This window comes from Macaca nemestrina, chromosome 2 (genome assembly GCF_043159975.1).
Source record: "Macaca nemestrina isolate mMacNem1 chromosome 2, mMacNem.hap1, whole genome shotgun sequence".
NCBI classification, from domain to species: Eukaryota; Metazoa; Chordata; class Mammalia; order Primates; family Cercopithecidae; genus Macaca; species Macaca nemestrina.
The window spans coordinates 102,391,433-102,415,738 of NC_092126.1; the positions used below are offsets into that span (position 1 = coordinate 102,391,433).

Here is a 24,306-nt window from a genome sequence, read left to right on the forward strand (position 1 = left end):
AAAATATCCTAAGTCAAAAATGCATTTAATACACCTAACCTACTAAACAACATAGCTTAGCCTCTCCTATTTTAAATGTGTTCAGAACATTTATACTAGCCTACAGCTGGGCAAAATCATCTAACACTTTTAAGACTATTTTATGATAAAGTGTTGCATATGTCATGTAATTTATTGAATACTGAAAGTGAAAAATAGAATAGTTATATGGGTACTTGAAGTATGGTTTCTACTAAATGTGTATAGCTTTCACACCACAGTGAAGTAGAAAAATTGTAAGTGGACCCATAGTAAATAGGAGATCATCTGTGTACACACTAATGCTTCTCTCTGGGATTAGATCCTGGCTCTGTGGATCTCAAAGGAACTGAGAGGGGGTTGGGTATGGTGGCTCACACCTATAATCCCAGCACTTTGGGAGGCCAAGGAAGGTGAATCAACTGAGGTCAGGAGTTCGAGACCAGCCTGGCCAACATGGTGAAACCCCATCTCTATTAAAAATACAAAAATTAGCCGGGCGTGGTGGGGCATGCCTGTAATCCCAGCTACTCGGGAGGCTGAGGCAGGAGAATTGCTAGGACCCAGGAGGCAGAGGTTGTAGTGAGCCGAGATTGCACCACTGCACTCCAACCTGGACAACAAGAGCGAAACTCTGTCTGAAAAAAAAAAAAAAAAAGGAAGAAAAAGAAACTGAGATGGATTCATGTCCCACAGAACAAGTCATTTTTCTCTGTGCTTCATCTTTTCCTATTTCCTATGAGAGAAGCTTGTGACCCTGTCAACCATTTCCAGAAGAAGAAATTGGCTTCTAACCTAGTTTTCTAAATAATCTATTAGAAATGTCTAACCTATGGACCTTTTCTTATTTCCAGTTGACAGACTAAGGCCAAGAAAGAGGTTATATCATGAACCCATTACCTGACTCCCAGACAACAATCTTGCCATTCCAACTTCAGAAGAAGCTTTGGAGGGAGTTTAAACCATAAGCTTACCCTCTCAATCATCCACTACCCCAAGGTAAGTAGGGTTTGTTAGAATCATGGCCCTGCTGGTAAAATCAACTGTTTTCCTAGCTGTGTCCTATCCAGATCCCTCACCTCAGGTTTTGTTTTTGTTTGTTTGTTTTTTGAGACAGAGTCTCACCCTGTCACCCAGGCTGGAGTGCAATGGCACAATCTCAGCTCACTGCAACCTCTGCTTCCCGGGTTCAAGCGATTCTCCTGCCTCAACCTCCCGAGTAGCTGGGACTACAGGTGCCTGCCACCATGCCTGGCTAATTTTTGTATTTTTAGTAGAGACAGGGTTTCATCATGTTGGCTAGGCTGGTCTCGAACTCCTGACCTCAGATGATCCACCTGTCTTGGCCTCTCAAAGTGCTGGGATTACAGGCATGAACCACCACACCTGGCCCTCACCTTAGTTCTTATGGGGCCAACTGGGATGTCATCCTAAGGAACTGGAGCATAAATGTCCAGGGCCAGCTCTTGAAAGAGGAAATTCATTTATATAACAGTTACTGAATCCTGCAGGGCCCTAGGCTCACATGCAGAATGATGGAGGGTTCAGGAGATGAACCTTAAAGAATCTAATGCATTCCTGCCCTCCCGCGGAGAGTGCATAGGCTAAGAAGTGGGATAGTTCCCATACTACAGGCTAGAGTATACTAAAGCCAACAACAATAATAATGGCTGTGATGGCTTAAAAACATGCCTACACATTCTTTCATGCTCTTTTTTTTTTTTTTTTTTTGCAATGGAGTCTTTTTTTGCCAGGCTGGAGTGCGGTTGCACAATCTCGCCTCACTGCAACCTCCACCTCCTGGGTTGAAGTGATTCTCCTGCCTCAGTCTCCCAAGTAGCTGAGATTACAGGCGTGCATCACCATGCCCAACAAATTTTGTGTTTTTAGTGGAGATGGTCACCATGTTGCCCAGGCTGGTTTTGAACTCCTGACCTCAAGTGATCCAACCGCCTCGGCCTTCCAAAGTGCTGAGATTATAGGCATGAGCCACTGCGCCTGGCCACATGTTCTTCTTATCAAAATGAAAATCTAACATACCTCTCCTTGAAAATGGGCCAGGCAGCTGGGCACAGTGGCTCACACCTGTAATCCCACCACTGGGAGGCTGAGGCAGGCGGACCACAAGGTCAGGAGTTCAAGACCAGTTTGACCAACAGGGTGAAACCCTGTCTCTACTAAAAATACAAAAATTAGCCAGGCATGGTGGCAGGCGCCTATAATCCCAGCTACTTGGGAGGCTGAGGCAGGAGAATAACTTGAACCCAGGAGGCAGAGGTTGCAGTGAACCAAGATCGTACCATCACACTCCAGCCTGGGCGACACAGCAAGATTCCATCTCAATAAAAAGAAAGAAAATGGTCCAGACTTAGTGACTTGCTTCTAATAAATAGAACGTGAAAGAAGTGATAATGTGTGATTTCTAAGGCTAAGTTAGAAATGGTGATATAGCTTCTACCTAGCTTTTTCTTGAATACTCGCCTTTGAAACTCAGCCACCATATTGTGAGGAAACCTGGGCTACCCGGCACACACCTCACATATAGGTGTCCTGGCCAATGGCCCCAGCTGACAGCCAGCATCAACTGCCAGATTTGTAAGTGAACATAGTTTCAGATGATTCTCATCTCTAGCCTTCATGTCTTTCCAGTTACGAGTTATTCTCATCAAGTTCTGCCCAAATTACAGATTTATTAGCAAAATAAATGTATTCAGTCACTACATTTGTGAATTGGTTATGCAGCAATAGATAACTGGAACCATACTAAAGTGTGTTGAGTATCTACTACAAGCCAGTGTGCTAAACACATTACAGGGTTATAATCACATTTAATTCTCCCAACAATTCTATAGGTAGATATTATGGGGTGTCTACCTTATGGAGAACTGAAGCTCAGAGCAATTAAGTGACTTGACAGAATCACAGAGCTTGTAAGTGGCAAAACAGGACTGGAGGCAGTAGTGTGCTGGTAAATGATTAGCAACCAATTCTCTGGGTTGGGGCAGGGGTTGGGGGAGGAAGGAAGTCATGATCTATAGTTTTTCTAATTTCTGTGGTATAAATTATTCCATGATGGCTGATTTCAAGCTACTGGCACAGAAAGTGAAATTGGGTAGAAACGTGCAAAATCACCTCTCTGAGGCTATGGTACACCACTGAGTAGAGACTGCCAACCCCAGGACCTATGTATATGGGGTTATAAAAATGGATGGTTGGAAGATTTCTGAGGGGGTGATGGAGAAGCTGGTCTAGGGAGTTTCTCTTGAAATGTAGTCTGAGCTGCAGAAAAGGCATTTTGGGCATTCATTCATCCTGTGTACTCACCTGAGTGCCAGACAGTATTCTAGTCATTGATCATTAGCAGAAAATGAAACACACAAACTCCTTGCTCTCATGGAGTTTTCTTTTTATCAGGACAGAGGTAGGGAGACTCAAAGGCACAGGCTATACTGAGAAGTTTGAGCAATGGAGAAGAAAGTGGAGCTCTGACTGAACTTAGCCAGCCACAGTCAGGCTCCAAGAGGGGAGATGACCTGGGCTGATGGCTCCCTTTCCTCTGTTGGCCCTTCCCTTTTGGGAGAGCTCTTATGTCAGAAAAGTCTCAAGTCTGTTAGATTGGGAGTCCCTGACTCCCAGCCCAAGGAAGCAGCCCTAGGAAAGGAGAGGATGCAATTTCCCAAAGCTACCTCTTACCGCTTCCCTCCCCCAATCTCATCCCTCCATCTATTGGTGAGAAGCCTCCTAAAGTTGGCCTGAGGCTCCTGAGGGACTGGTTCCACCGGAGTCTTTAACGAGGACCCCATCCTCCTTGGGACCTGCAATAGTGATAAGAATCAGAGCACAATCCTCAAATAATTCCCACAAATTTGGAACTGATTCTTAACTAAAACAAAAAAAAAAAGAAAGAAAGCTTTCTATCCAAAGGATTCTGTGCTCTGCAAGGAAGAAATACCTTGTCTAAGGGTTAGCTTCTTCAGAAAGAGAACTAGGAGGAATCTGCCTTCCAAGATGACATCAGCCAAGCTTGTGTGGTTTCATCTAAGGAGGGGGATTTATTTTTGATATACAAGACTGAAAATACTTAAAGCATGACATGTAAAATTATTTAAAAGATACTAAGACGTGACAAATTAAGCTTTCTTGAAGTCTTGAGTTGGAAGAAGTGGAGTGAGGGGCAGGTCATGAAGCACATAGCAGGACATAATTTAAACCAGATGTCAGAGGTCACTGCTCCTAAAGCCATTGGCTGGACTGACACGTAGAGAAGATGCTTCCAGCCATTCTCTTCTCAGCCCTGCCTGTCCCAGACTCTATCAACTCTCTTTCTCAAATTCCAGGGTTATCCCCAAGCCTGCCTTTCTTTTTTTTTTTTTTTTTTAACTTTTATTTTAGGGTCGGGGTACATTTGCAGGTTTGTTATATAGATAAATTTGTGTCACAAGAGTTTGTTGAACAGATTATTTCATCATCCACGTACTAAGCTTAGTAGCCACTAGTTATTTTTCCTGATTCTCTCCTTCCTCCCACCCTTCACTGTTCTCCTCTGTGTGTCCATGTCCATCATTTAGCTGGTCTCGAACTCCTGAGATCATGTGGTATTTGGTTTTCTGTTCTTGCATTAGTTTGCTGAGGATAATAGCCTCCAACTTCATCCATGTTCCTGCAAAAGGCATGATCTCATTCTTTTTTACGGCTGCATAGTATTCCATCGTGCATATGTACCACATTTTCTTTATGCTATCTGTCACTGATGGGCATTTAGGTTGATTCCATGTTTTTGCTATTGTGAACAGTGCTGCAATGAACAGAGGCATGCATATGTCTTTATGATAGAATGATTCATATTCTTTTGGGTATATACTCAGTAATGGGATTGCTGGGTTGAATGGTACCTCTGTTTTTATGTCTTTGAGGAATTGGCACTCTGCTTTCCACAATGGCTGAAGTAATTTACACTGTCACCAACAGTGTTAAGCATTCCCTTTTCTCCGCAACCTCACCAGCATCTGTTATTTTTTTATCTTTTAATAATCACCATTCTGACTGGTGTGAAATGGTATCTCATTGTGGTTTTGATTTGTATTTCTTTAATGATCAGTGCTATTGAGGTTTTTTTTTTTAATATACTTATTGGCCACATGTTTGTCTTCTTTTGAAAAGTGCCTATTCATGTCCTTTGCCCACTTTTTGATGGGGTTGTTTGTTTTCTTCCAAGCCTGTCTTTCAATTGATTTTAAAAAACTGTGGATCTGCTTTCTTATTTTAATTTTAATTTTATTTTTTTATTTTTTGAGATGGAGTCTTGCTCTGTCGCCCAGGCTGGAGTGCAATGGTGCGATCTCAGCTCACTGCAACTTCTGCCTCCCGGGTTCAAGGGATTCTCCTGCCTCAGCCTCCTAAGTAGCTGGGATTACAGGTGCCTGCCACAATGCCGGGCTAATTTTTGTATTTTTTAGTACAGACAGAGTTTCACCATATTGGTCAGGCTGGTCTCGAACTCCTGACCTCAGGTGATCCACCCGCCTTGGCCTCCCAAAGTGCTGGGATTATAGGCATGAGCTACTGTGCCCGGCCTGGATCTGCTTTTTCTATAAAATTATATCTTTCTTGCGGTGGGAGAGCCTTTTTAAAAAGTCCTATTTTCTTTCCTTTGATAAAATTCATACATATACATGATTGAGAACATCAAAAATGGAAGAAAATGAAAAGTTAGGTCTCCTTTCTTCTGTTTACCCTTAGGTGTCTCCGCTAGAGCCGCCATTAATAGTTTTTGTTACTTTCCAGAAATATGCTATGTACATTATTTACACACACACACCCCCCCTCATCCTACTAGACCTCTCTGGAGTCTTTATCTCAGCCCTCCCTCCCTTCGCCCTCCTAGACACACTTGTTTCCCTTGGCCTCAGGCATGGCTCTCTGTTCTCCTGTCTTACTGACTGCTCCTTTGGAGGGTCCTTTCCTGGCTCTATTTTATCTCTCAATCTCTAAATATTGGAGGGTCCCAGCACAGTGACCTGGGTCCACTTTTCTATCTGCTTCACTTCCTAAGAGATCCCTTCTCCAGCCTTATGGCTTTACGGATCACCTTCACTGCTGGCTACTGCGTCCCTGGCCTCCATGCGCCACTCCAGACCCACTTGCAATCCTTTTACTCCCTGCTCTGGGCTGGGGACTGACCCGTATGTGCTGCATCCATGGGCTCCCTTGCCCTCTGGCTTCCCACGGCCTTTGGAGGTGGGGTGGAGAGTGAGGTCAGGGTATTTGTTCTCCCTGTAGGGTTGCCATGGAGTGGCTGCATTTTTCCACCAAAGGCCTCAGCTCCTGTCAGTTGGCAACATACAAACTTGTCTACTAAAAGATAAATCCCAGGCTGGTGTGGTGGCTCACGCCTGTAATCCCAGCACTTTGGGAGGCCAAGGCGGGTGGATCACCTGAGGTCAGGAGTTCAAGACTGGCTTGCTGTCTCTACTAAAAATACAAAAATTAGCCAGGTGTGGTGGTGCACACCTGTAATCCCAGCTACTCGGGAGGCTGAGGCAGGAGAATCACTTGAACCTGGGAGGCAGAGGTTGCAGTGAGCTGAGATTGTGCCACCACACCCCAGCCTGGGCGACAGAGCAAGACTCCATCTCAAAAAAAAAAAAAAAAGATAAATTCCCTTCCTTGGATGAAATCACATGAATTTGGATGTTGTCTTCTCCACTCAGCTATCTTTCAGTTATCTTTGTCCCCAGGTTCCAGCAACTCCCTCTTCTCACTCCTTCAGAACTATGGATGGTTAAGGACCCACTCTTACTAGCCCTGGGGGCCTACACCACCCTCCTGGTTTCTCTACATCCTGCTACTCTTTTCTAAAGGCTCCTTTTATTAAACCCTCCTCAAATTTCTCAATTCCAGGGTGCCAGCTGTCTCTCCCTGAGACCCTCTCTGCTACAAATTCCAAACAGCTCTCATGTTTCCATCACACCGGAATTCCCAATCCATGTGAGCAGTTCAGACTGATTCTTCACCTCGGTTCCCCAAAATCTTGCTCCTCCCACCAGCTTCCCTCTCCTGATGAAAGATAACTCCATACTTATAGTTACACACACCTCTTTCTCTCTTACTTAGATCTGGGGCTATCAGCAAATCCTATCAGCTCTACTATCAGAATTCACCCAGAAGCAGATCATTGGGTGACATCTCCTACCACCCTGCTCCAGCCCCGCTGTATCTCCCATGGTTGCAGCAGCCTCCTTCCTAGACTCCCGGATTCTACCCTTGCCCCTCTGTAGTAGTCTCCCCTCAGCAGCCAGAGGGATCCTTTAAAACCTAAGTCGAGTCACGTCACCTCTTTGTGCAAGAACCTCCAATGGCTATGAAAGCCAAAATCCTCACAAAAGCCTAGGAAGTCCTATCTGATCTTCCTCCTCCCCTCCTTCAAGACCGTTCCTCCCACCACTGTGACCCTGCCCGCTCCTCTTCAGCTTCGCTGGCCTCCTGGCTGGTCTTCGTGTCCAAGTAAAGTCTTGTGCACAGGCTAGGCCCTACACCGGGCGGAGAGGTGACGTTCTCTCCCATCATTCTGGTCTCTGCTCTGAAATCAACTTGTCCCAGAGGCCTTCCCTGACCACCCACTCTAACATGGCACAACCCTGACATTTTCTGTACCCCTTGCTCTGACTGAGTCTCCTCCATAGCACTTATCACGACTTGATGCATTTTACTTGTTTTCCCCCATCCCCATAAGCTGTTTTGTTCTCTGTTTTATTTCCAGTATCTGCAATGTGCCATGCACTTTGTAGGTGCTCAATACATGTCTGTTGAATGAATATATACCTTTAAGAAATGACCAGGCCAGGTGTGGTGACTCACACCTGTAATCCCAGCTTTGGGAGGCTGAGGGGGGTGGATCTCTTGAGCCCAGGAGTTCAAGACCTGCTTGGGCAACATAGTGAGACCCCCATCTCTACAAAAAATTGAAAAATATTATCTAGGCATGGTGGCATGCACCTGTGGTCCCAGCTACTTTGAAGGTTGAGGTGGGAGGATCACTTAAGCCCAGGAGGTCAAGGGTGCAGTGAGCTGTGATTGCACCACTGCACTCCTGCCCAGGCGGCAGAACAACACTCTGACACACACACACACACACACACACACACACACACACACAGAGACCATAATGGGGAACACAGAGCTGGCTCATAAACAGCTGCCTCATTCTTGTTCACAGCACATAGTATTCCACGGCATTTTTTAGATTAATTTCCTATGATGGACATCTAGGTGGGTTCTGACCTTCAGTACTTCAAACTATGCAGCTGAAACGATGTGCTGCTAACATAGCACAAGCATTTATCCTTGTATTTCTCAGTAGGATAAGTCCCTAGATGTGTGATTGTTAGGTCAAAAGGTATGCTCATTTAAAATTCTGATCATATTTCCAAGTTGTTCTCCAAACTGGCAGACCCAGCCAGTTCTCTCTCCCTGACAACAGTGGATAAACACTGCTGTTTCCCCATCTGCTCCAACACCATGCAGTATCAGACTTTTTGATCTTGGTCAGTAGGGATCGGTATTTCTGTGTTCAGTCGTCATTTCTCTAATATGGTAGTGAAGCCTAGTTTCCTTTGGAACTTTTCCAGGGATCACACCGGCCAAGGCCTGATTGGAGACGCCTGGGACCCTGCCGAGCTAGCCGGCCCCTCAACCCTGGCCGCAGCCACGACTCCGAGCGCTGCTCCTTCTTTTTCTGCACTTTCCTTTCTCCCCCCACAAGCTTCTGATTCTTGGAACCAGGCTTGCTGACCTCACGCGAGTGACTTCATATCCGGGACTTTCTGGGAATTCTCAGCAGCACTTTTTCGTAAGAAACGTAACGCGGGGGGGGGGGGGGTGGGGGGGGGTGGGGGGGGCGGAGCTTTTGAGGAAGAAGGGAGAGAACAGCTCAGGGCCCGCTTCCTCCTTCCGATTAGGTCGGGTGGAGCTGGCAGGCGGGCGGGCCAGCTGCAGCCAGCGAAACCCGAGTACCGCCCCCTTGGCCTGCAGCAGGACACCCGCGCGCCTGCCTTCCGGGACGCAGGTGGGGGTTGGGGCGCGGACCTCAGTCCTCATAGCGCCTGATTTGGGACCAGGGAGTTGTTCCTGAGGGTTCCCAAGCAGAGCCTGTGCTAGAGTTTTCTTCGGAAGTTAGCTGGGCATCTAACTAGGCAGCTCTGCCACAGGTTGCGGGGAGGGTCAGCATAACCAAAACCAGAGCCCCATTATGATTTTTGTGGACCCTAAGTACTTTTGCTTTAATGGGCTCCTTTTCCATAAAAAAAAATTTTAAAGTATATTTTACGACTGTGGTGGTATAAAGCCGAATAGGTTAATGTTATATATTCAAACAATGTCTTCGGCCTGAAAGTTTGTTTTTCCCTTCTGATAGTAAAATAAGTTAAAACATTGTCATGAGTTTCTAAAAGTATTGAGGACCCTAGGCACTGTTGCCCCCTGTGCCGGATGGGTGAGTTGGCCCTGGGTAAAGTCAGGGCGATGTGACACAGCCTGGAAAGAACATGAAAGGATCTAGAAGATAGAATTCTCCCCTCCCAGAGGAGGCCATAAACACAGTAACAGCTGCACAGGAAGGGCCTTGAATGACCTAAGAAGCGTGGATTTTAAGGTGACAGAGGTGGTGAGAAGCTGCTGCAAGGCTGGATTGGAGGACTGATGGTTTGGGGGTGGCACTGGTGGTGGGGAGAGAAATGAGGAGGCTGTTGCTGCGGTACAGTTGGATGTTGGAGCTCACAGATCAACGTAGAAATGAAGCAGGGGGCAAGGGGAAGAGGTACTTGGGAAGCCAAAGCCCACTGATATGAGGCGGTAATGCAGGGAGAAGCCTGGGCTATCTTCTCTGGCTTCGGTGAATGGCAGATGCTGCCAGCCCTCTTGGAAAACAGGAAGACAGGAGGAGAACCTGTATGTGCTCCAGGACTTTGGGAAGATCAAATGGAAGGTCTTTCACAAATAACAAAGCAAGGAGACTTCCAGTAACTTCACAGGCTTGTGGGCAGCTTCAGGGCCACCTCTTGCCCAGATCCTGCGATTGTTCTTAACAGGCATTCTAACCCCACCCCTGCTGCCTGAGCTGCCTCCCCAAAGCTCCATTCTTGTTGGGCCACTTTCCTGCTCCCTATGGCCTGGAGGACAAAACCACCTCACTTGGACATTTCCAGGATAAAGAATGGGGAAAAGCAGACTAAGTTTTCAATACCCTTTCAGTAGAAAACTGTCCCAGAAACTCATTGGCTACCTACTTCTTAATTCCCAATAACTGTTTTTATGTGCACATCTCCACCCCCATAATAGTCTTGACTCCCACCCTCAAATATGAACACTGGGCTTTCTCCAGAGCAGATCAGGCCAAAATCAAGGGCTGGGACAGGAAATACACTTGCAGGGAGAAGAGCTGGGCTTGAATGACCTCTTGAAAGATAAAACCTTCATGTATTCACTCTAAAACATGAATTTAGCACTTACTATGTGTTCTGGCACCATTCTAGCGCTGGGGATGCAATAAAAATCAAATGAGATGTGGTTCTTCATGGAAATGCTACTTCAGTGGGGGGAAGACTGACTGTGGAGATGTCACTTTCCAAAGACGTATGCATGTTCTAGAATTTTGCCTCTCGCCTACCAAAAGGTGATGTCTAATACCCCCTTCCTTTCAATCTGGGCAGACTTGTGACTCACTTGTAACCAACAGGATGTACAGATGTGATTTTTCATGACTTCTGAGACTAGGTCATAAGAGGCGATACAGCTTCTGCCTTGTTAGATGGGACATGTCTTTGGAGCCCTGAACTACAACTTAGGAAGTTCGACAACCCAGAGATTGCCATGTTGTGGGGAAGCCCAGGCCACATGGAGAGGCCACATGTGTGTGTTCTGGCTGACATCCCTGCTGACGTCCCAAACATTGTGGCACAGAAACAAGCCATGCCAACTGTGCTCTGTCCCAAATTCCTGTTTGGGGTGGTTTGCTATGCAGAAATAATATCTAGAACACTAAGAAACAAGGGAATAAGTGAGCAAGATAATTTCATATTGTGAGAGGAAAATATGGGAAAACATAAAGCAGCGTGAAAACAAGGGCCTCTTTAGATGGGGGAAGCGGGGAGGACTGATCAAGAAAGGTCTTTCTGGAGAGACATTGGAACTGAGACCTGAGTGAGAAGGAGCTCAACCACTAACCATCTGGGAGAAGAGACTTTCAGCCAGAGGGTTCATTAAGTACAAAGGTCCGGAGGCAGGAATCAGCTTGGTATGTTCTGAGAAGGGCAAGAAAGACAGTGTGACTAGGGTGATGTGGGTGAGGAGGAGAGTGGGGCCAACGAGTTGGAGAGGAAGGCAGAGAGGCAAGTCATTCTGGTCCTACAGGTCACTGAGAGGAGTTTGGATTTAAGACTGAGTGAGCTGGGGAGCCGGTGGAGGGTATTATGCAGGAGTGCCTGGATCTGGTAAACTCTTATTAATAAAAGTTCCTGCTGCCTGCTGGAGGACAGAGTGTAAGGACACACAGGGCAAAGGGAGGAGGATCATTGGGGAGGCTACGGCAGTGCCTCATCCCCCAGGGAAGGGAGGATGCACGATGGCTTGAGACATGGTGATGGCGGTGAAGATGGGGACTGGTGGACAAATTCCGGACACAGAGGCAATGACAGAGAGTACCAGCGAGGGAGGAGGCGCCCAGTCCTGCAGGTCCCGAGCAGGATCTAGACATGGGTGAGGACGGGAACCCGCTATCCGTCTGGAGTCCGAAGGGAGCCTCAGCGAGAGGGCTGGCCAGGATGGCGCGTCCTGGCGTCCGTCGTCTGCAGTGCAGAGCCAGTCCCTGGCTGCGCTCCTGCCGGACGTCTCCCAGCAACAGCCGCCGCCGCCCGAACGTTCTGAACTCGGCGGCCCCTTAGCTCTCATCGTCGCCTCGGCGACGGCCGGTGGGAACACGCCCTGCGGGCTCCGGGGGCGGGGTCTTGGCGCCACGCGCTCCGCCTCCCGCGGGGTGCGCCTTCAGCCCCGCCCGCCCCCTCCCTTCCTCGGCGGCACGCGTGGCCGCAGGTGTGCAGGGCGCCCGGAGCGGCCTCGCCGAAAAGCCGCTTCTCTGTGCACGCCGCCGCCGGCGCGCACCACAGGCCCAGCCACCTCTCCCCACTCTTCTCCTCAGGCCGCCATCTTCAACCAACTGGACTGAGTCTTCTGTCATTCGGGTCACCTCCGCTGAGACGCCTTCCCTGACCACCCAAGTTGAAGGAACTGCCAACATTTCCCTCTTGGACTTTGTGTTTTATTTCCTTCACAGTATTTCTCCCCTCTAAAATTACCTTGTCTGCTTCTACCTATATTGTCTTCCCTCTTGAAACCGAAGTTCCATAAGCTGAGGCAGAAATTCTGCCTTGTTCATCTCTGTTGTCAGCACCCTGAACAGAGCCTGGCATGAATGAGGTGCTCAATAAAAGTTACTTGGATGAATCGGCAGATTTCCTCAATCATTTCATTCATTTATGCATTCATTTATTTGACATTTATGGAGTGCCTTCTAGGCACTTGTGGTAAAGAGGTACCAAGATGAACGAGACAGGGATACCCCTGGAGGTAAGAAAGAAGATATGTATTTTTTTTTAATTACGATAATACTAAAAGTGAATGTCTTTGAGTTCCAGATGCCAGGCATAGCTTCAAGCTCTTTATACTTTCTAGCGTTCCATTATTGGAAAGCTAAGCATGTGGGAGTTATTTGTGCGACTGCTCAAGGTCATTGCCTATATAGGCTGCTGGGCCCTGTAATCAAGTGAGATCCCGCAGAAGGCAGGGGATCAACAAGATTTGTGTACCAGGCCCAAGCAGGTGGATTTGGTACCTTGATTATTCTCGACACAGCACAGTCTCCCACAGGGCACAGGCTCCTTCCAGATCAGAGCTGTGTTGTCCCAGGAGAACCCTACGCATATTGGCTGAGCAGGCAATGAGGGGCCTGTGAGGGTTGTGGAGGGTTAGGCCCTGGGTTAGGGGTAGGATAGGGCCTATCTCTTCCATTGAAGCAAAGTGTGAGTAACTTTCCACATAAACTTGGTGTGAGGCAAACCTAGTTTCAAACAAATGCCTGGATATCCAGGAAATCCAGGAACTAAATTTATTCCACCTCAGGGTCTTTGCAAGTGCTCTTCCCTCCACCTAGCATGCTTCCTCCCCCGATTTGCACATAGTTGCTCTTTGTCATTTAGATCTCAGCTGAGGTGTTTTTTCCTTAGAGAGCCCTGCCTTGGCCATGCCACAGTCTAAGGCAATCACCTGCCATTGTCGCATGACCATATTTTAAGACTTTTATCCCAAAATGGGAGAGTGGCCTAGTCAGATGCATCACCCTATTCCTGATCTAATTTTTCTTATATATTGTCTCTGTCTCCTCATTCTAAAAGGTTCCCTGAAAGCGGGACCCCATTGGACCTCACCTCTGTATCCCCATTGCCTAGAACAGGCCTGGAACACAGAAGATGCTTAGTGATTTTTGAAAGACAACTTGAAAAGGGCCCTTCACCAAAACATCCTGACTTTCTAGGCCAGGATCTGTGCACTCCATTTTCCAGGAACCCCTGCTTGGCACACGACACCTGGGCTGAACAGGCAGAAGTGACCCAGACATCTTGGGCAGAGGAATTCTCCTGGCATGAGTTCCTCCCGCTTCCCAGGCCTGAATGGGCTGCTCTCCAACTCTGGGGCAGGATTCTAAGAACCCCTCCAGGATGGTGTTCAAGAACATCCAGGAGGGGAGATCGAGATAGAGAGGGCAGCACTCTGTGTGTGTGTGTGTGTGTAATGGGGATAGGGGCAAGGAGACTAGAAGTGTGGGCAGGGCATTTCTGGTTGCCAGCCAAGATGGAGGAGAAGGGGTGGCTTTTAGAGCCTTCCCACACTACTGTTGCTAGGAAGACGAGGCACCTGGAGGTTGTGGCTGTTTTCTCCCCCTGCAGTGGGAACACAGACTGGAACAGATGTACACACAGTCAGACATGCACAGAATAGAGAATAAAACTTGGATTTATTCAGACCGTATGCTTCCCATTTGGGGTGCAGAGTGGGGGACAGTTGTGGGGACAGAGAAAGGCAGTGCATTTGGCTTCTAGGGATATGCTGATTGCTGACTCTTTGTCTGACCTTTGGGCCACCAGATGACCAGCTGAATGATGGAGATGGTGATGAAGGGGCTGGCGGCCAGGTCCTTCTGGAGACCTCACAGTGATTCCAAACAGAGACCAACGCTGTGTCCAGTTGGCTCTGTTCCTCTCCAGAGATTAAGGAGCAGATGGCTGGGAGCATTCAGACTAATAAAAAAAAAAATTAAAACTCTGGGTAGAGGGACACTCTGGGGGACTCCAACTCAGGCAGTGGTGTGCAGATTCACACATGTCCATGCATGGGCCAGGCCTGTGTGAGAAACACGTGTGTGTCTGTACATATTACATCCTCCACAAGGATGTAGCTGGGAGCCCCCGTCCTACCCCCACGCCTGTGCTACTCAGTGGGCCTCTTCCAGACCTTTCTTTTTCCATTTGGAAGAACTGGGCCTACTGAAAGAAGTGATGAAAGGGAAATGGCCCACAGTAATCCTCTGAAGATGCCCTTTCCTCTTGGTCCTTGCTCCAGTGTGCAGGAGGCAGGCACCCACCTCAGTCCTGGGGCAGTGGAGGCCAGGAACAGGTGGCAGGTGTGGTGGGAGGCGGTGGGCCTCACTGGGTAGCTGGCTGGGAGTAGCTGCAGGACACCTGCACCATCTCAGCTTCTGTCAGGTCACTGCTGAACCCAGCTGGGCTGTGCAGGAACTGCCTCAGCAAGGGGGAGGCGTGGAGCCCGAGGTGAGAGCCTGGGCTCCTGGGTGGCTCTGCCTGCTCGGTGACTGTGGTGGAAGACATGAGGACTGTGTTCCCAAACTGGTCCACCTCCTCATACTGCTCAGTCACGGTTCTCATGGCTCCATAGTGCTGTGAGCTCCCTGGCCCAGTCTGTAGCTCCAGAACACTCTTTTGCCGCCCTCTGGGCAGGGGACTTGCTGAGGGAGGGGCAGGCTCAGGTTGCACAGAGCACTGGGTGATGTCCTTCTTCCCAGCCTTGTCTTGGACACCTTTCTGCTGGAGCAGGGCCTGGCCTATGTCCTGAGCCGCTTGTGTGCTTTTCACTGAGATATCAGGGTTACCCTTAAAGCTAGAAGTCTCTAGAGGCTTCCTTGTGGCTGACTGGATGGAGATAAATGTTGGGGAGGAGGGCGAATCTCGCCTGGAAGGTAAGACCCGAGGGAGGCACAAATCTTCTCTTGATGTCTCCTGCCTCCTGGTGGAAGGGGCAGTTGAGGCTGCGTGACTTCTGGCCTCTGTGTGATTTCTGATCTTGACTTGATTCTGGGCCTCAGTGTGGCATCCAACCTTGGTTTGGTTCTCGACTGCAGTTTGACCCCCGACCTCCTGGCCTGAGCCACTGGGCCTGGCACTACTGCTGACTGTGACACTGATCTTGTGGGCACTGTGGTCTTTTGGAGGTCCCTGGAAGTGGCCGCTGGCGCTGGCCTCAGGCTGGAGGCTAGACATGGAGCTGAGTGCCTTGTGCACAGCCTCTTCAATGTCCAGCAGCCTTGCCAAGGTCTGTTCCTTCAGTCGAGCGACCTCCGTGCTGACCCGTGTCAGTTCCCCAAATGCCTGCTCCACTGAGGCCTCAGGTTTTTGGTGGGCAGCAGGAGCCTGAGGAGCAGCCCCTCCCAGCTGGGGCACAGCCTCAAACAGCCTCCGCAGGGCCTGCACATCCACACTGCTTGCGGCCTCCTTCTCAAGGGCTTGCACCTGGTTCAGGAGGCCCTGGAGCTCTTTCTGGTTTCTTTGCAGACTCTCAGGGCTCTCAGGGGCCCCTTGGTGGGAACCTTCCATGGGCTGCTCTCCTGAGGTGCTGGGGCCCCACTGCAGTGAGGTGGGATCACGGTTGAGGGCATTGAGCTTGGGGGGCTCAGAGCTCTGGGCATTGCTGCCTGTAGCCTGATTGTTGGTGGGCCTGGGTGCCGTGGTGCTGAAGCCATGTTGGGGACTGGGCTGGCTATGTCCACTGGGGCATCTGGCCAGAGGTATGTGGCCCTGGCCTACAGTGGTGGGAACCTTGACTGGCTGAGGGATGGCTGCATCTGTCTCACCTCGTTGGTGTTCCCTTTGCCCCACCTCTGAGGAAAAGCTGGGAGATACAGGCAAGGGCTTGGGCAGCCTCTGAGGAGGGTGGCTCTGGGTTAGGTGTGCAGGTTTAGGGGGCAGCTGCGGCTTCTTCTTTGGGGGCATGGTGGGCTCCAGTTTTGAGGTCTTTGTCTGTGACCCTCCAGGGGTTTTCTGGCCAGCAGGGCTGCTGTGGGGGTGAAGAAGGGGGTCCTTCAGGGACTCAGAGGCCTGCTGGATGGAGTCCTCGTCACGGCGGGCTCCGGCTGGAAAGTCAGGTCCTGTCACAGCAGCTGGGAGAGTAGGAGGAGGAGGAACAAAGGCATTATGGGGGTGCGGGCTGGCACCTGCGGCTTGGGGCCCAGAGGCCAGATTGTGGCTGCCTAGAGGGGCAGTCTTCAGGGTGGTCTCTGCAGCTTGGAGGTCCCCTGGGCAGACTTCTGCCATCAACTTCCCTGGAGGCCCCCAGGCCATCTGTGCGCGGCCCCCAGGCTCCTCCCGCCCTGGCCCAGTACTCTGACCTGGGCCTCCCTGGAGTGGGCGGGGAGCCTGGACTGAGAGGGCAGTCTCCCTGCGCCTTGACCGGGGTTCCCTCTCAGAAGGCTGGACACCCCCTGGTGGGTCAAAGGTCCTCACGGGATGAGCGGTGTAGATGCCGTCCTGAATTGTCACCCACCCCCCAGGCAGCCCTCTGGGTAGTGCTCGCTCTTCCCCACTGACCTTTCTGGGGGCTGCTGGGATCCGGGGATCAATTCCACCCCCAGGCCTGATGTTGCTTTGGGTAGCCCCAGCTTTCCGAAGACCGTCCTGGATGGGGTTGGAAGTGGCTGCGGGGGTGGGGCCCTGCTTGTGCTTATTCAGAACTTGCTGGTGCAGGCTCTGGGCTTCAGCTGTTGCCATACGCAGACTCTGCATGGCGGCCAGGAGGTCTGGGGCCCCAGGCCCCGGAAAGGTAGTAGTGGCTCCTTCTGACTTTCCCAAGACTGCCATCCCTTTCTGTCCAGAGTGACTGTCTTCCTGCTTTTCTGTGTTTTGCAACTGGGCTGGTGCTGCAGCTTCCCCAGCCAGAGGGACTGCCTTTCCAATGGACTGAGGAGGGCAAGGGATAGCTTGCCCTGAGGCTCTCAGATGCCCCATCCCCATGCTGGGGTCCAGTGGGGGAACATGGATGATGCTCTCAGCTGGGGGCAGGCTCTGGCCCCCCTCGCTGGCTGGCACTGGACTCGGGTCAGCCGGGGGCTCCCACCGCAGACTGTGCAGGCCACTCAGGTCTCCTTTGTCTATGCAGCTGGCCAACAGCTGCACGCTGCTCCTCTCGGAGGCCTTGCTAGTTAGCCGAGGCTGCAGAGAATAGGCAGTCAGTGCGACCAGGCCCTGCTCTGTCTCCTGCATCACCAGCCCAGTTCTTGCCACGGAAGCCCTGAGACCACAAGCCAGCAGCTGCTGGAGCTCGGGGTCCATGTCTTCAATACTCCCACTGCCGCCTGGAGTTGGCAGCCTCAGCTGCTTGAGTTGGAGCTGGCCAGTTGGGTCTTCCTGCACCAGCAGCCCCTGCTGGTCCACATCTGGCCGGCGCAGGACTTGGCGGATGATCCTGGGAAGTTCACCTGACACCAGCTCCTCCTTTCGTATATAGGGGAGTCCCTGCCCTGTGCCCGAGAGCACATACTTGGCAAGACAGAGCTCCCCTGGCCCTCGGGCCTCCATGAGGATGCCTCCATGGTGCAGGATGCCAGGTGTGGCATGCAGAGTCCGCAGGGTCCCCTCAGCTGCAGTCTCCTGGCTCTCTTGCATCCTGTTGCCTGAGGGGCTCATGGGCTGCTCTTCCAGGAGGTTGCCCCCTCGGATGCTCTCAGCTGCCAGGGAGCCCATGGGGCAATTCTCAAAAAGCCAAGTGAACTTGTGGACAGAACCCGCGGGGATGGACCCAGCGATTACCCGGGGCTGCTGTTCTTCCTTCTTGCCTGCCTCCAGGGCCTGGAAAACCTCCTTCTGACGAGACACCTGCCCTGAAGGGATCTCCACACGGCTGCAGTATCTCACAGGCCCTCTTCCGCAGGGACGACCTGAGGCCTGAAGAGGCTCGGTCTCAAAGACATGTCTGTCTGTCTGTCTTTCCCCAGCCGGGACCTGGCTAACCTGCAGGTGCTGCTCCCTGGAGCCCACTGGCCTGTCCACGGGTTGGGGCTTGAACATCCAGGTGCAGGACTGTGCCTCAGCCTTGGCTGTGGGATCTGTGACCTCTGACCCCTGCTTTTCGGCCAACTCACTCATTGGGCAAGTCTCGAACAACCACCGGATGGTCTGCACATCACCTTTGGAGGGTGCCGCAGGCTGGGGGTCTCCCTGACTCTTCCCCTCTTCTTTCTGTCGTTCCTGCTGCTCCCGTTGGTGGATCATCTCCAGAGGCTGGGTCTCAAAAAGCCACCGAGCAGTGCCAACATCCCCAGCCACCACTTCCTGCCGGGTGATGCCCCGGACCACGTCGATGGTACTGGGGCTTCGGCCGAGCTGGGCTAGGGGCTGTGTCTCAAACATCCACCTGTAGCCTTGGACATCACCTCCGACTATCTGTTCTCTGCTAACAGAGGTCAGGGCATGGAGGCGGCCCTTGCTGTCCTGCATGGCATACACTGGGGACCCTATGCCCTGGGCCTGCCCAGCAGAATCAGTTCCTTCTTCTCTGCTTGGACTCCCATGGGCCAGAACCTCACCCTGTCCAATGCTGTCCAAGGGAAGGGTCTCAAAAAGGTTCTTAAAAGTCTTCACGTCCCCCTTTAGCCCATCCCTCTGGGGGGCACTCTGAGAGAAGGGCAGTGCTGAGGAGTTGTCACTGGATAGATGCCCCTCACCGTCCTGGGGATCCACTCGCTGTAGGTGACCCACTTGGACCTTGTCTCTGAAAGCATCCAGGGGCTTTGTTTCAAATAGCCACAGGGTGGAGCGGACATCACCAGGGACCACTTCCTCTTTGGGTGGGGCCTCTGCTCCAGCCTCGTCATCCCCCTTCAGAGTGTCCAGCGCTCGGGTCTCAAACAGATGCCGCTGCTGCTGAACATCTGGACCAGGTGGGATAAGGTCTGGGGATGGCTGGAAGTCCTTTTCATCTACTAAGATCTCCCGGATGGCATCCAGGGGCTGTGTCTCAAAGATCCAGCGAGTTGCACTGACATCGGGCCGGGACCCCTCCTCCAGGGAAATCCCCCGGATCACCCGCACCTGGCTGGGGTCCTGATTGATGGCGTCCAGAGGCCGGGTCTCAAAGAGCCAGCGGGCAGACCTCACCGCGTTGCTTTGGATCTCCTCCCGGCATGCGGCCTTGACCTCATGGATGGCACCCTCTGCATCCTGGATGGCACACAGGGGCTCCGTTTGGAAAAGCTTCACTGTCTTTTTCACATCACCCTTCAGCTCCTGGATCTCTGAGCGCAGTTCCAAGGGGCTCTGCTCCTGCAGGGAGGGGCGGGAGCCCAGGCGGTCCAGCGGCCGTGTCTCAAAGAGCATCCTGGTACCCTGCACATCTCCGCTGGCTGCAGGTTCCCTCACAGTGGCCTCCAGTTCCTTGGCCTGCCCTGTCAGCTCATCCAGTGGCTTTGTCTCAAATAGCCAGCGGGCTGCACGAACGTCCCCTCCACTTGGCTGGGGCCTGGTTGGCTCCTGGTCTGTGCTGTTGGCAAAGGAGCCTTCCTCAAACTTGCGGGAGGTGGCCTGGACGTCACCACCCGGCACAGGCTCCTTGGCAGCTGGCCTCTCGTGATCTCCAATGGCATCCAGTCGCCAGTTCTCAAAGATCCATCGCATGCACTGAACGTCACCCTCAGTGGGTTCCTCAGAGCCCAGGACCTCGGCCAGATCCTCGGCCACAGCCTCGGCCAGATTCTTGCGGAGCTCAGGGTGGATGTGCCTGTAGAGGCGGCGGAGTTCACTAGCTTGCCGCTGCTGGTGGAACTTGGAGAAGGACTCCTTGGGTGGTGGCAGTGGCAGGTCATCCAGGGCTGGGGGTGGAGGGAGGGGCAGGTCCTCTGCAGTTGCCATCCTCATGGTTGGTGTGGGGGCCACCTGTGTCTGGGCGTCGGCCATCCTTCTGAGAAGAAGGGGCAGAGATGAAGATGGGATGGGGGGCCTTAGATCTAGATGTTCAGCAGGGTAGAGGCTGGATGCTGGGAGAAATGGCAGTAAACAGGGCTCAGGGTCAGAGTAGCTCTCGGTGACTTACACTTAGAGACTCCTTGCCTCTCTTTATGTGCCTGGCCTGGGTTTCACTTTGCTGCCTGTTGTGGGCAACAGGTCTTGAACTTAGGACATATGGACCCATTAATCACAGTGGGTTCCTGCTTTCCCTACATCTCCTGGGTTGCTAGGGAGCAACCATGGGACAACTGGACATGACACTCTTTCCTTTAGCTCCATAAGGGATGCCTAACTGGACAGGCCCCATCCTCGCCTTCCTTTGTTAAAAATCAGTGTTGCCCTAGAAGACTCCCAGGAGAGTGGCCTGGGGGAATCCTGACTTTTGGAGTCCCAGCCTTGGAGGGACAGGTCTCTAACCTGGTGACTGATTTCCCATGGAGACGAGATTCCTTTGCAGAACACCAGAGGGCAGACTTGCCATGTTGACCTGGAGTGCTGCCTAACTTTTATCTCTTGGCTGTCAACGCACTCCAACCTTTCCCAGGCCCAAGGAGGCAAGCGGAGGCCAACAGCCCATGCTAGGGCAGAAGCAGTTGAGGATCAGGGCTGGGAAGCTGCTCATCAGATATCTCGTGGTTAGGCCAGATCCAAATTCTGAATCTCTGGTCAGGGTTTTCTGCACTATACTCCAAGACTGAGAATGTCTGAGCTAGGGGGATCTCAAAGGTCTTTTAGCACAACCATTTATAAATAAAGACGAGGGAACTTAGGCCCAGAGTCAGATCTTGGTGAATAAGTGGAAGGCAGTGCTGGCTTGGGGTCCCTAGACTCTATTTAGGGCATGGGCCCAAGACATAAGAGGGTAGGAGGTGTAAAGCTTTCTTATTGGCCATAGGACCAGTCTATTCCCCAGCAGGCACCCCTCGGAGGATATGAGGGCGACACCTACCAGGGAGAGGACCATGGGACCAGGGTCCTTTCTGCAGAGACAGCTCTGCCCCTTGCCCCTGGAGACCGCTCTCTAAGCAAGCAAGCACAGCTTCAGGGGCTCGGACTCAGGGGGGCTTCAGGCTAAGCCCTACCCCTCCCTGGCTCCACCCCCACCCCTCAATGGCCTCCCACCCCTCAAGCCCTTCTCTGGTCTCTGTCCATGTATGTCTTATCTGTCTTGTGACAGGTGTACTAACAGTCCCCAGAGGCCAGTAGGGAAAGAATGGGAAGCATGTGCCCCCTCCCGCTGCCCCTGACCCACTGCTCTGCACCACACAGGGTGCTAAATATAGCTGATGTTCTGGCCTCAGAACAGCAGCCCTGGGCTCAGAGGGAGGCTGAGGCCCAGCCAGTGGGGATCCTCAGTGCCCTTGGCTCACCTCGTCTCCTTCGTTACCCTGGGATCCCCTATCCTGCCTCCTGGGCTGGTGTCAGGCCCCTGGGCTGCAGTCCAACCAGGTGCTAGAACCTGGACACCTTCCCTGGCCAAAGGAGTCTGCGGTGGAGGGAAGTACTGGCAGCAAGTGGGGCAGGACTTCCTCCCTATGGCTACCTCAGAAGGAGGAGAGAGGAAATCGAGACCTCCTGACCCCATGCCCACCCTGGCATGTCCACCAAAGACATCAGAACCTTTGGGGAGTGTGAGCTCTGAAACCTGTAACCTGAGTCTCATCAAAGCTCTGCGTGGTTTTCTTTCATTTCTGAGCTCCAACGAGGATCCCCTGCCCAAGGCAAACCTGTGCCTGTCTCCACCTCCACTCCATCCTGTCACCAGCAGGGTGACCTGAGCAGATGGCATGGGCAGACCATCAGCTTCACCCCACCCCCACCCCCAGGAATTTCCAGAATCTCTGCTAAGGCCACAGGCAGTTATTATCATGGAGTCCAGGGATGTCAGGCCTAAGGACCCTCAGAGATCACTCAATCTAAACCCCTTATTGTTCAAATAGGGAAACAGAGGGCCAAAGAGGGGAAAGGAGCTGTCCAAGGAGGCTCAGCAAGGCAGTAGCAAAGCCTGAAGCATGCCTCCTGACTCCTGGCCTTCTCACCACCATCCTTGCCTGGCTTGAGACTCCTGGGGCAAGTGTAGAGTCAGGACAGAATTCATAACTGGGACCAGACTTAGGTGGGGTGACCCCAAGAACTGTCCTAAACCTTGGTCTCCTAGGGCTGGGCCAACCTCTCAGGATGGTCCCACTGCTGTCCTCAGGTTACCTCCTCCTCGGCCCAGCTGGCTCCATGTCTTTACATCTGGGCAAATTCAGATCCGCTCTCCCTCCCCTGAGCGCCCCAGATCTGCCCTGGGGGCTTTCCCACTGGGCAAGACCATGGGCAGAGTCCAAATTCCACCCCAGGTTTTAGGCTATGATACGTAGGGAGCTGGGCTCCGGCCAGCCCCTGGGAGCTATCCCTGGGCCAGATATGCCGAGAGTGTCATCCACAGCAACTAGGCATGGGGCTTGTTCTAGCAATGCACACTCAGGCCTACCTACGGCCCCTGCTCCCACCTCTCTTCTGTTCCTCCTTCCTCCAGACCCTGGGCCTGCCTGAGGCTTCCCTGGGAGGAAGCCCTGAAGCCTGAGGCATTCCATACCTGTATTTTAAAAATCACAACTCCAGGCCTTACTGGATCATGCCAGCCTGGCAGGACCCTGTCCTTTCTGCTAGCTTCAGGCCTGTGGCAGCCAATCTGAGAGCTCCCATGGGGCTCACACTGTCTTTACCTCCTTTGTGGGTTCTTTATATCTGAGACTTCCACTCACCTCCTCCCATGCATGCCCCTCAATCTCCTTCCCCCACTCAGAGCCACCCCTAATACGTCCATTCCAGGAGGGCAGGGGATCCCAGCTGTGAACGCCAGCCCTGCCGTGGAAGGACAGAGAGGTAGGTTACTCACCGAGGGTCTCTCTTGGCTGATGGGGTGTTTGGGGTCTGTAGCAGCTGTGGTCTCAGGGTTCGTCGTTCCTCTCGAGGTTCTTGTTCAAATTGGTTCTGTTCTGCTGGCTCCAACAGACACCTTCTTGCTGCCCTGGCTCCGGGTCTCTGTCCCCTGCCAGCCCCAGCAGCTGCCTTTATCTTGCTGGCTAGTGGGTGGGCCGTGGTGGGGGCGGGCGGGAGAGGCTATGTTCAGAGTATTAAGTGGTTTGGTTATTTTTAGGTCTTGTGGAAGTCACTCTTCCATCCTGGGGAATCAATTACATGTCCTTCGGGCTGGGGAGGGGAAACAGAGGGGGAGAAGCTTCATTCATCCAGAGTCTGATCTGGGGATTGGGGTCAGTGACTCAGCTGCGTTGTGGGGTTGGGGGTGTCCCAGACTATTTTGAGAGAGTGAATAAGAAGGGGCATCTGACACCTTGGACAGCTTGCCCCCGTCTTGTGAGCCTCCATCACTCTACTCTGGTCCTGCCTCTGACTCTTCCTGGCGTGTCTCCACCCACTGTGCCAGGAGACTGGAGGTCTCCTGAGGGCAGGCTGGGCCTCTCCTCCTCTGTTCTGAGCCTGAATACCTCTGAGTGTGAAGCTCAGCTCTTTTTCTTCCCCATTCCCTTCTGCACTAAAGAATTCCTTCTTTCTTATCCATTCCTCCCCGTGCCCCACAGCACAGGTCAACACGGCCCTGATAAAGCTGGATTTGGGGGGAAGACATCTGAATGACGAGGCACAGCTCTTCACTGGGCCGAGATTGGCCAGGTCCAGCTCCTCCTTTGCGCCACCATACCCGGTTAATTTTTGTATTTTTAGTAGAGATGGGGTTTTACCATGTTGGCCAGGCTGGTCTTGAACTGCCGACCTCAGGTGATCTGCCTGCCTCAGCCTCCCAATGAATGAATTCCACAGCAGGACTCCGTGGTTTTCATCCCAGATTAACTGAGTCCTTTCTCTCTTCTCGACTCTTCCCTCTGACTCAGGGCCCAGGCTTTCTGGGAACGGAGGGGAGGGGAAGGGCGGCATGCAGGGAGCT

The 24,306-nt window shown here is 52.0% G+C and overlaps 1 protein-coding gene and 1 long non-coding RNA gene across 5 annotated transcripts in view; one reads left to right on the top strand and one right to left on the bottom strand.

Moving 5' to 3' along the window:
- Positions 1-12,513, top strand: part of LOC139361939 (uncharacterized) — a 28,733-nt gene extending 16,220 nt beyond the window's left edge. Inside the window, exons 2-4 of the long non-coding RNA XR_011619976.1 lie at positions 873-1,017; positions 8,646-8,866; positions 12,209-12,513. This is a non-coding gene — a long non-coding RNA (uncharacterized lncRNA). The remainder of the gene's footprint in view (positions 1-872; positions 1,018-8,645; positions 8,867-12,208) is intronic.
- A 1,548-nt stretch (positions 12,514-14,061) lies between these two features.
- On the bottom strand, positions 14,062-23,405 carry LOC105480221 (xin actin binding repeat containing 1). Of its 4 annotated transcripts, XM_011738793.3 has the most exons (3): positions 23,242-23,405; positions 16,944-20,383; positions 14,062-16,516 (listed from the first exon to the last, which is right to left on the bottom strand). In XM_011738793.3, exons 2-3 carry the CDS (start codon positions 20,301-20,303, stop codon positions 16,508-16,510), a joined length of 3,369 nt encoding a protein of 1,122 aa, XP_011737095.2. In that variant the 5' UTR covers positions 20,304-20,383; positions 23,242-23,405; the 3' UTR covers positions 14,062-16,507. The 4 variants fall into 4 exon arrangements, with proteins under 4 accessions (XP_011737095.2, XP_011737093.2, XP_011737092.2 ...); XM_011738791.3 differs by having other exon boundaries at positions 14,062-20,304; XM_011738790.3 differs by having other exon boundaries at positions 14,062-20,307.
- Between the last annotated feature and the right edge of the window lie 901 nt (positions 23,406-24,306).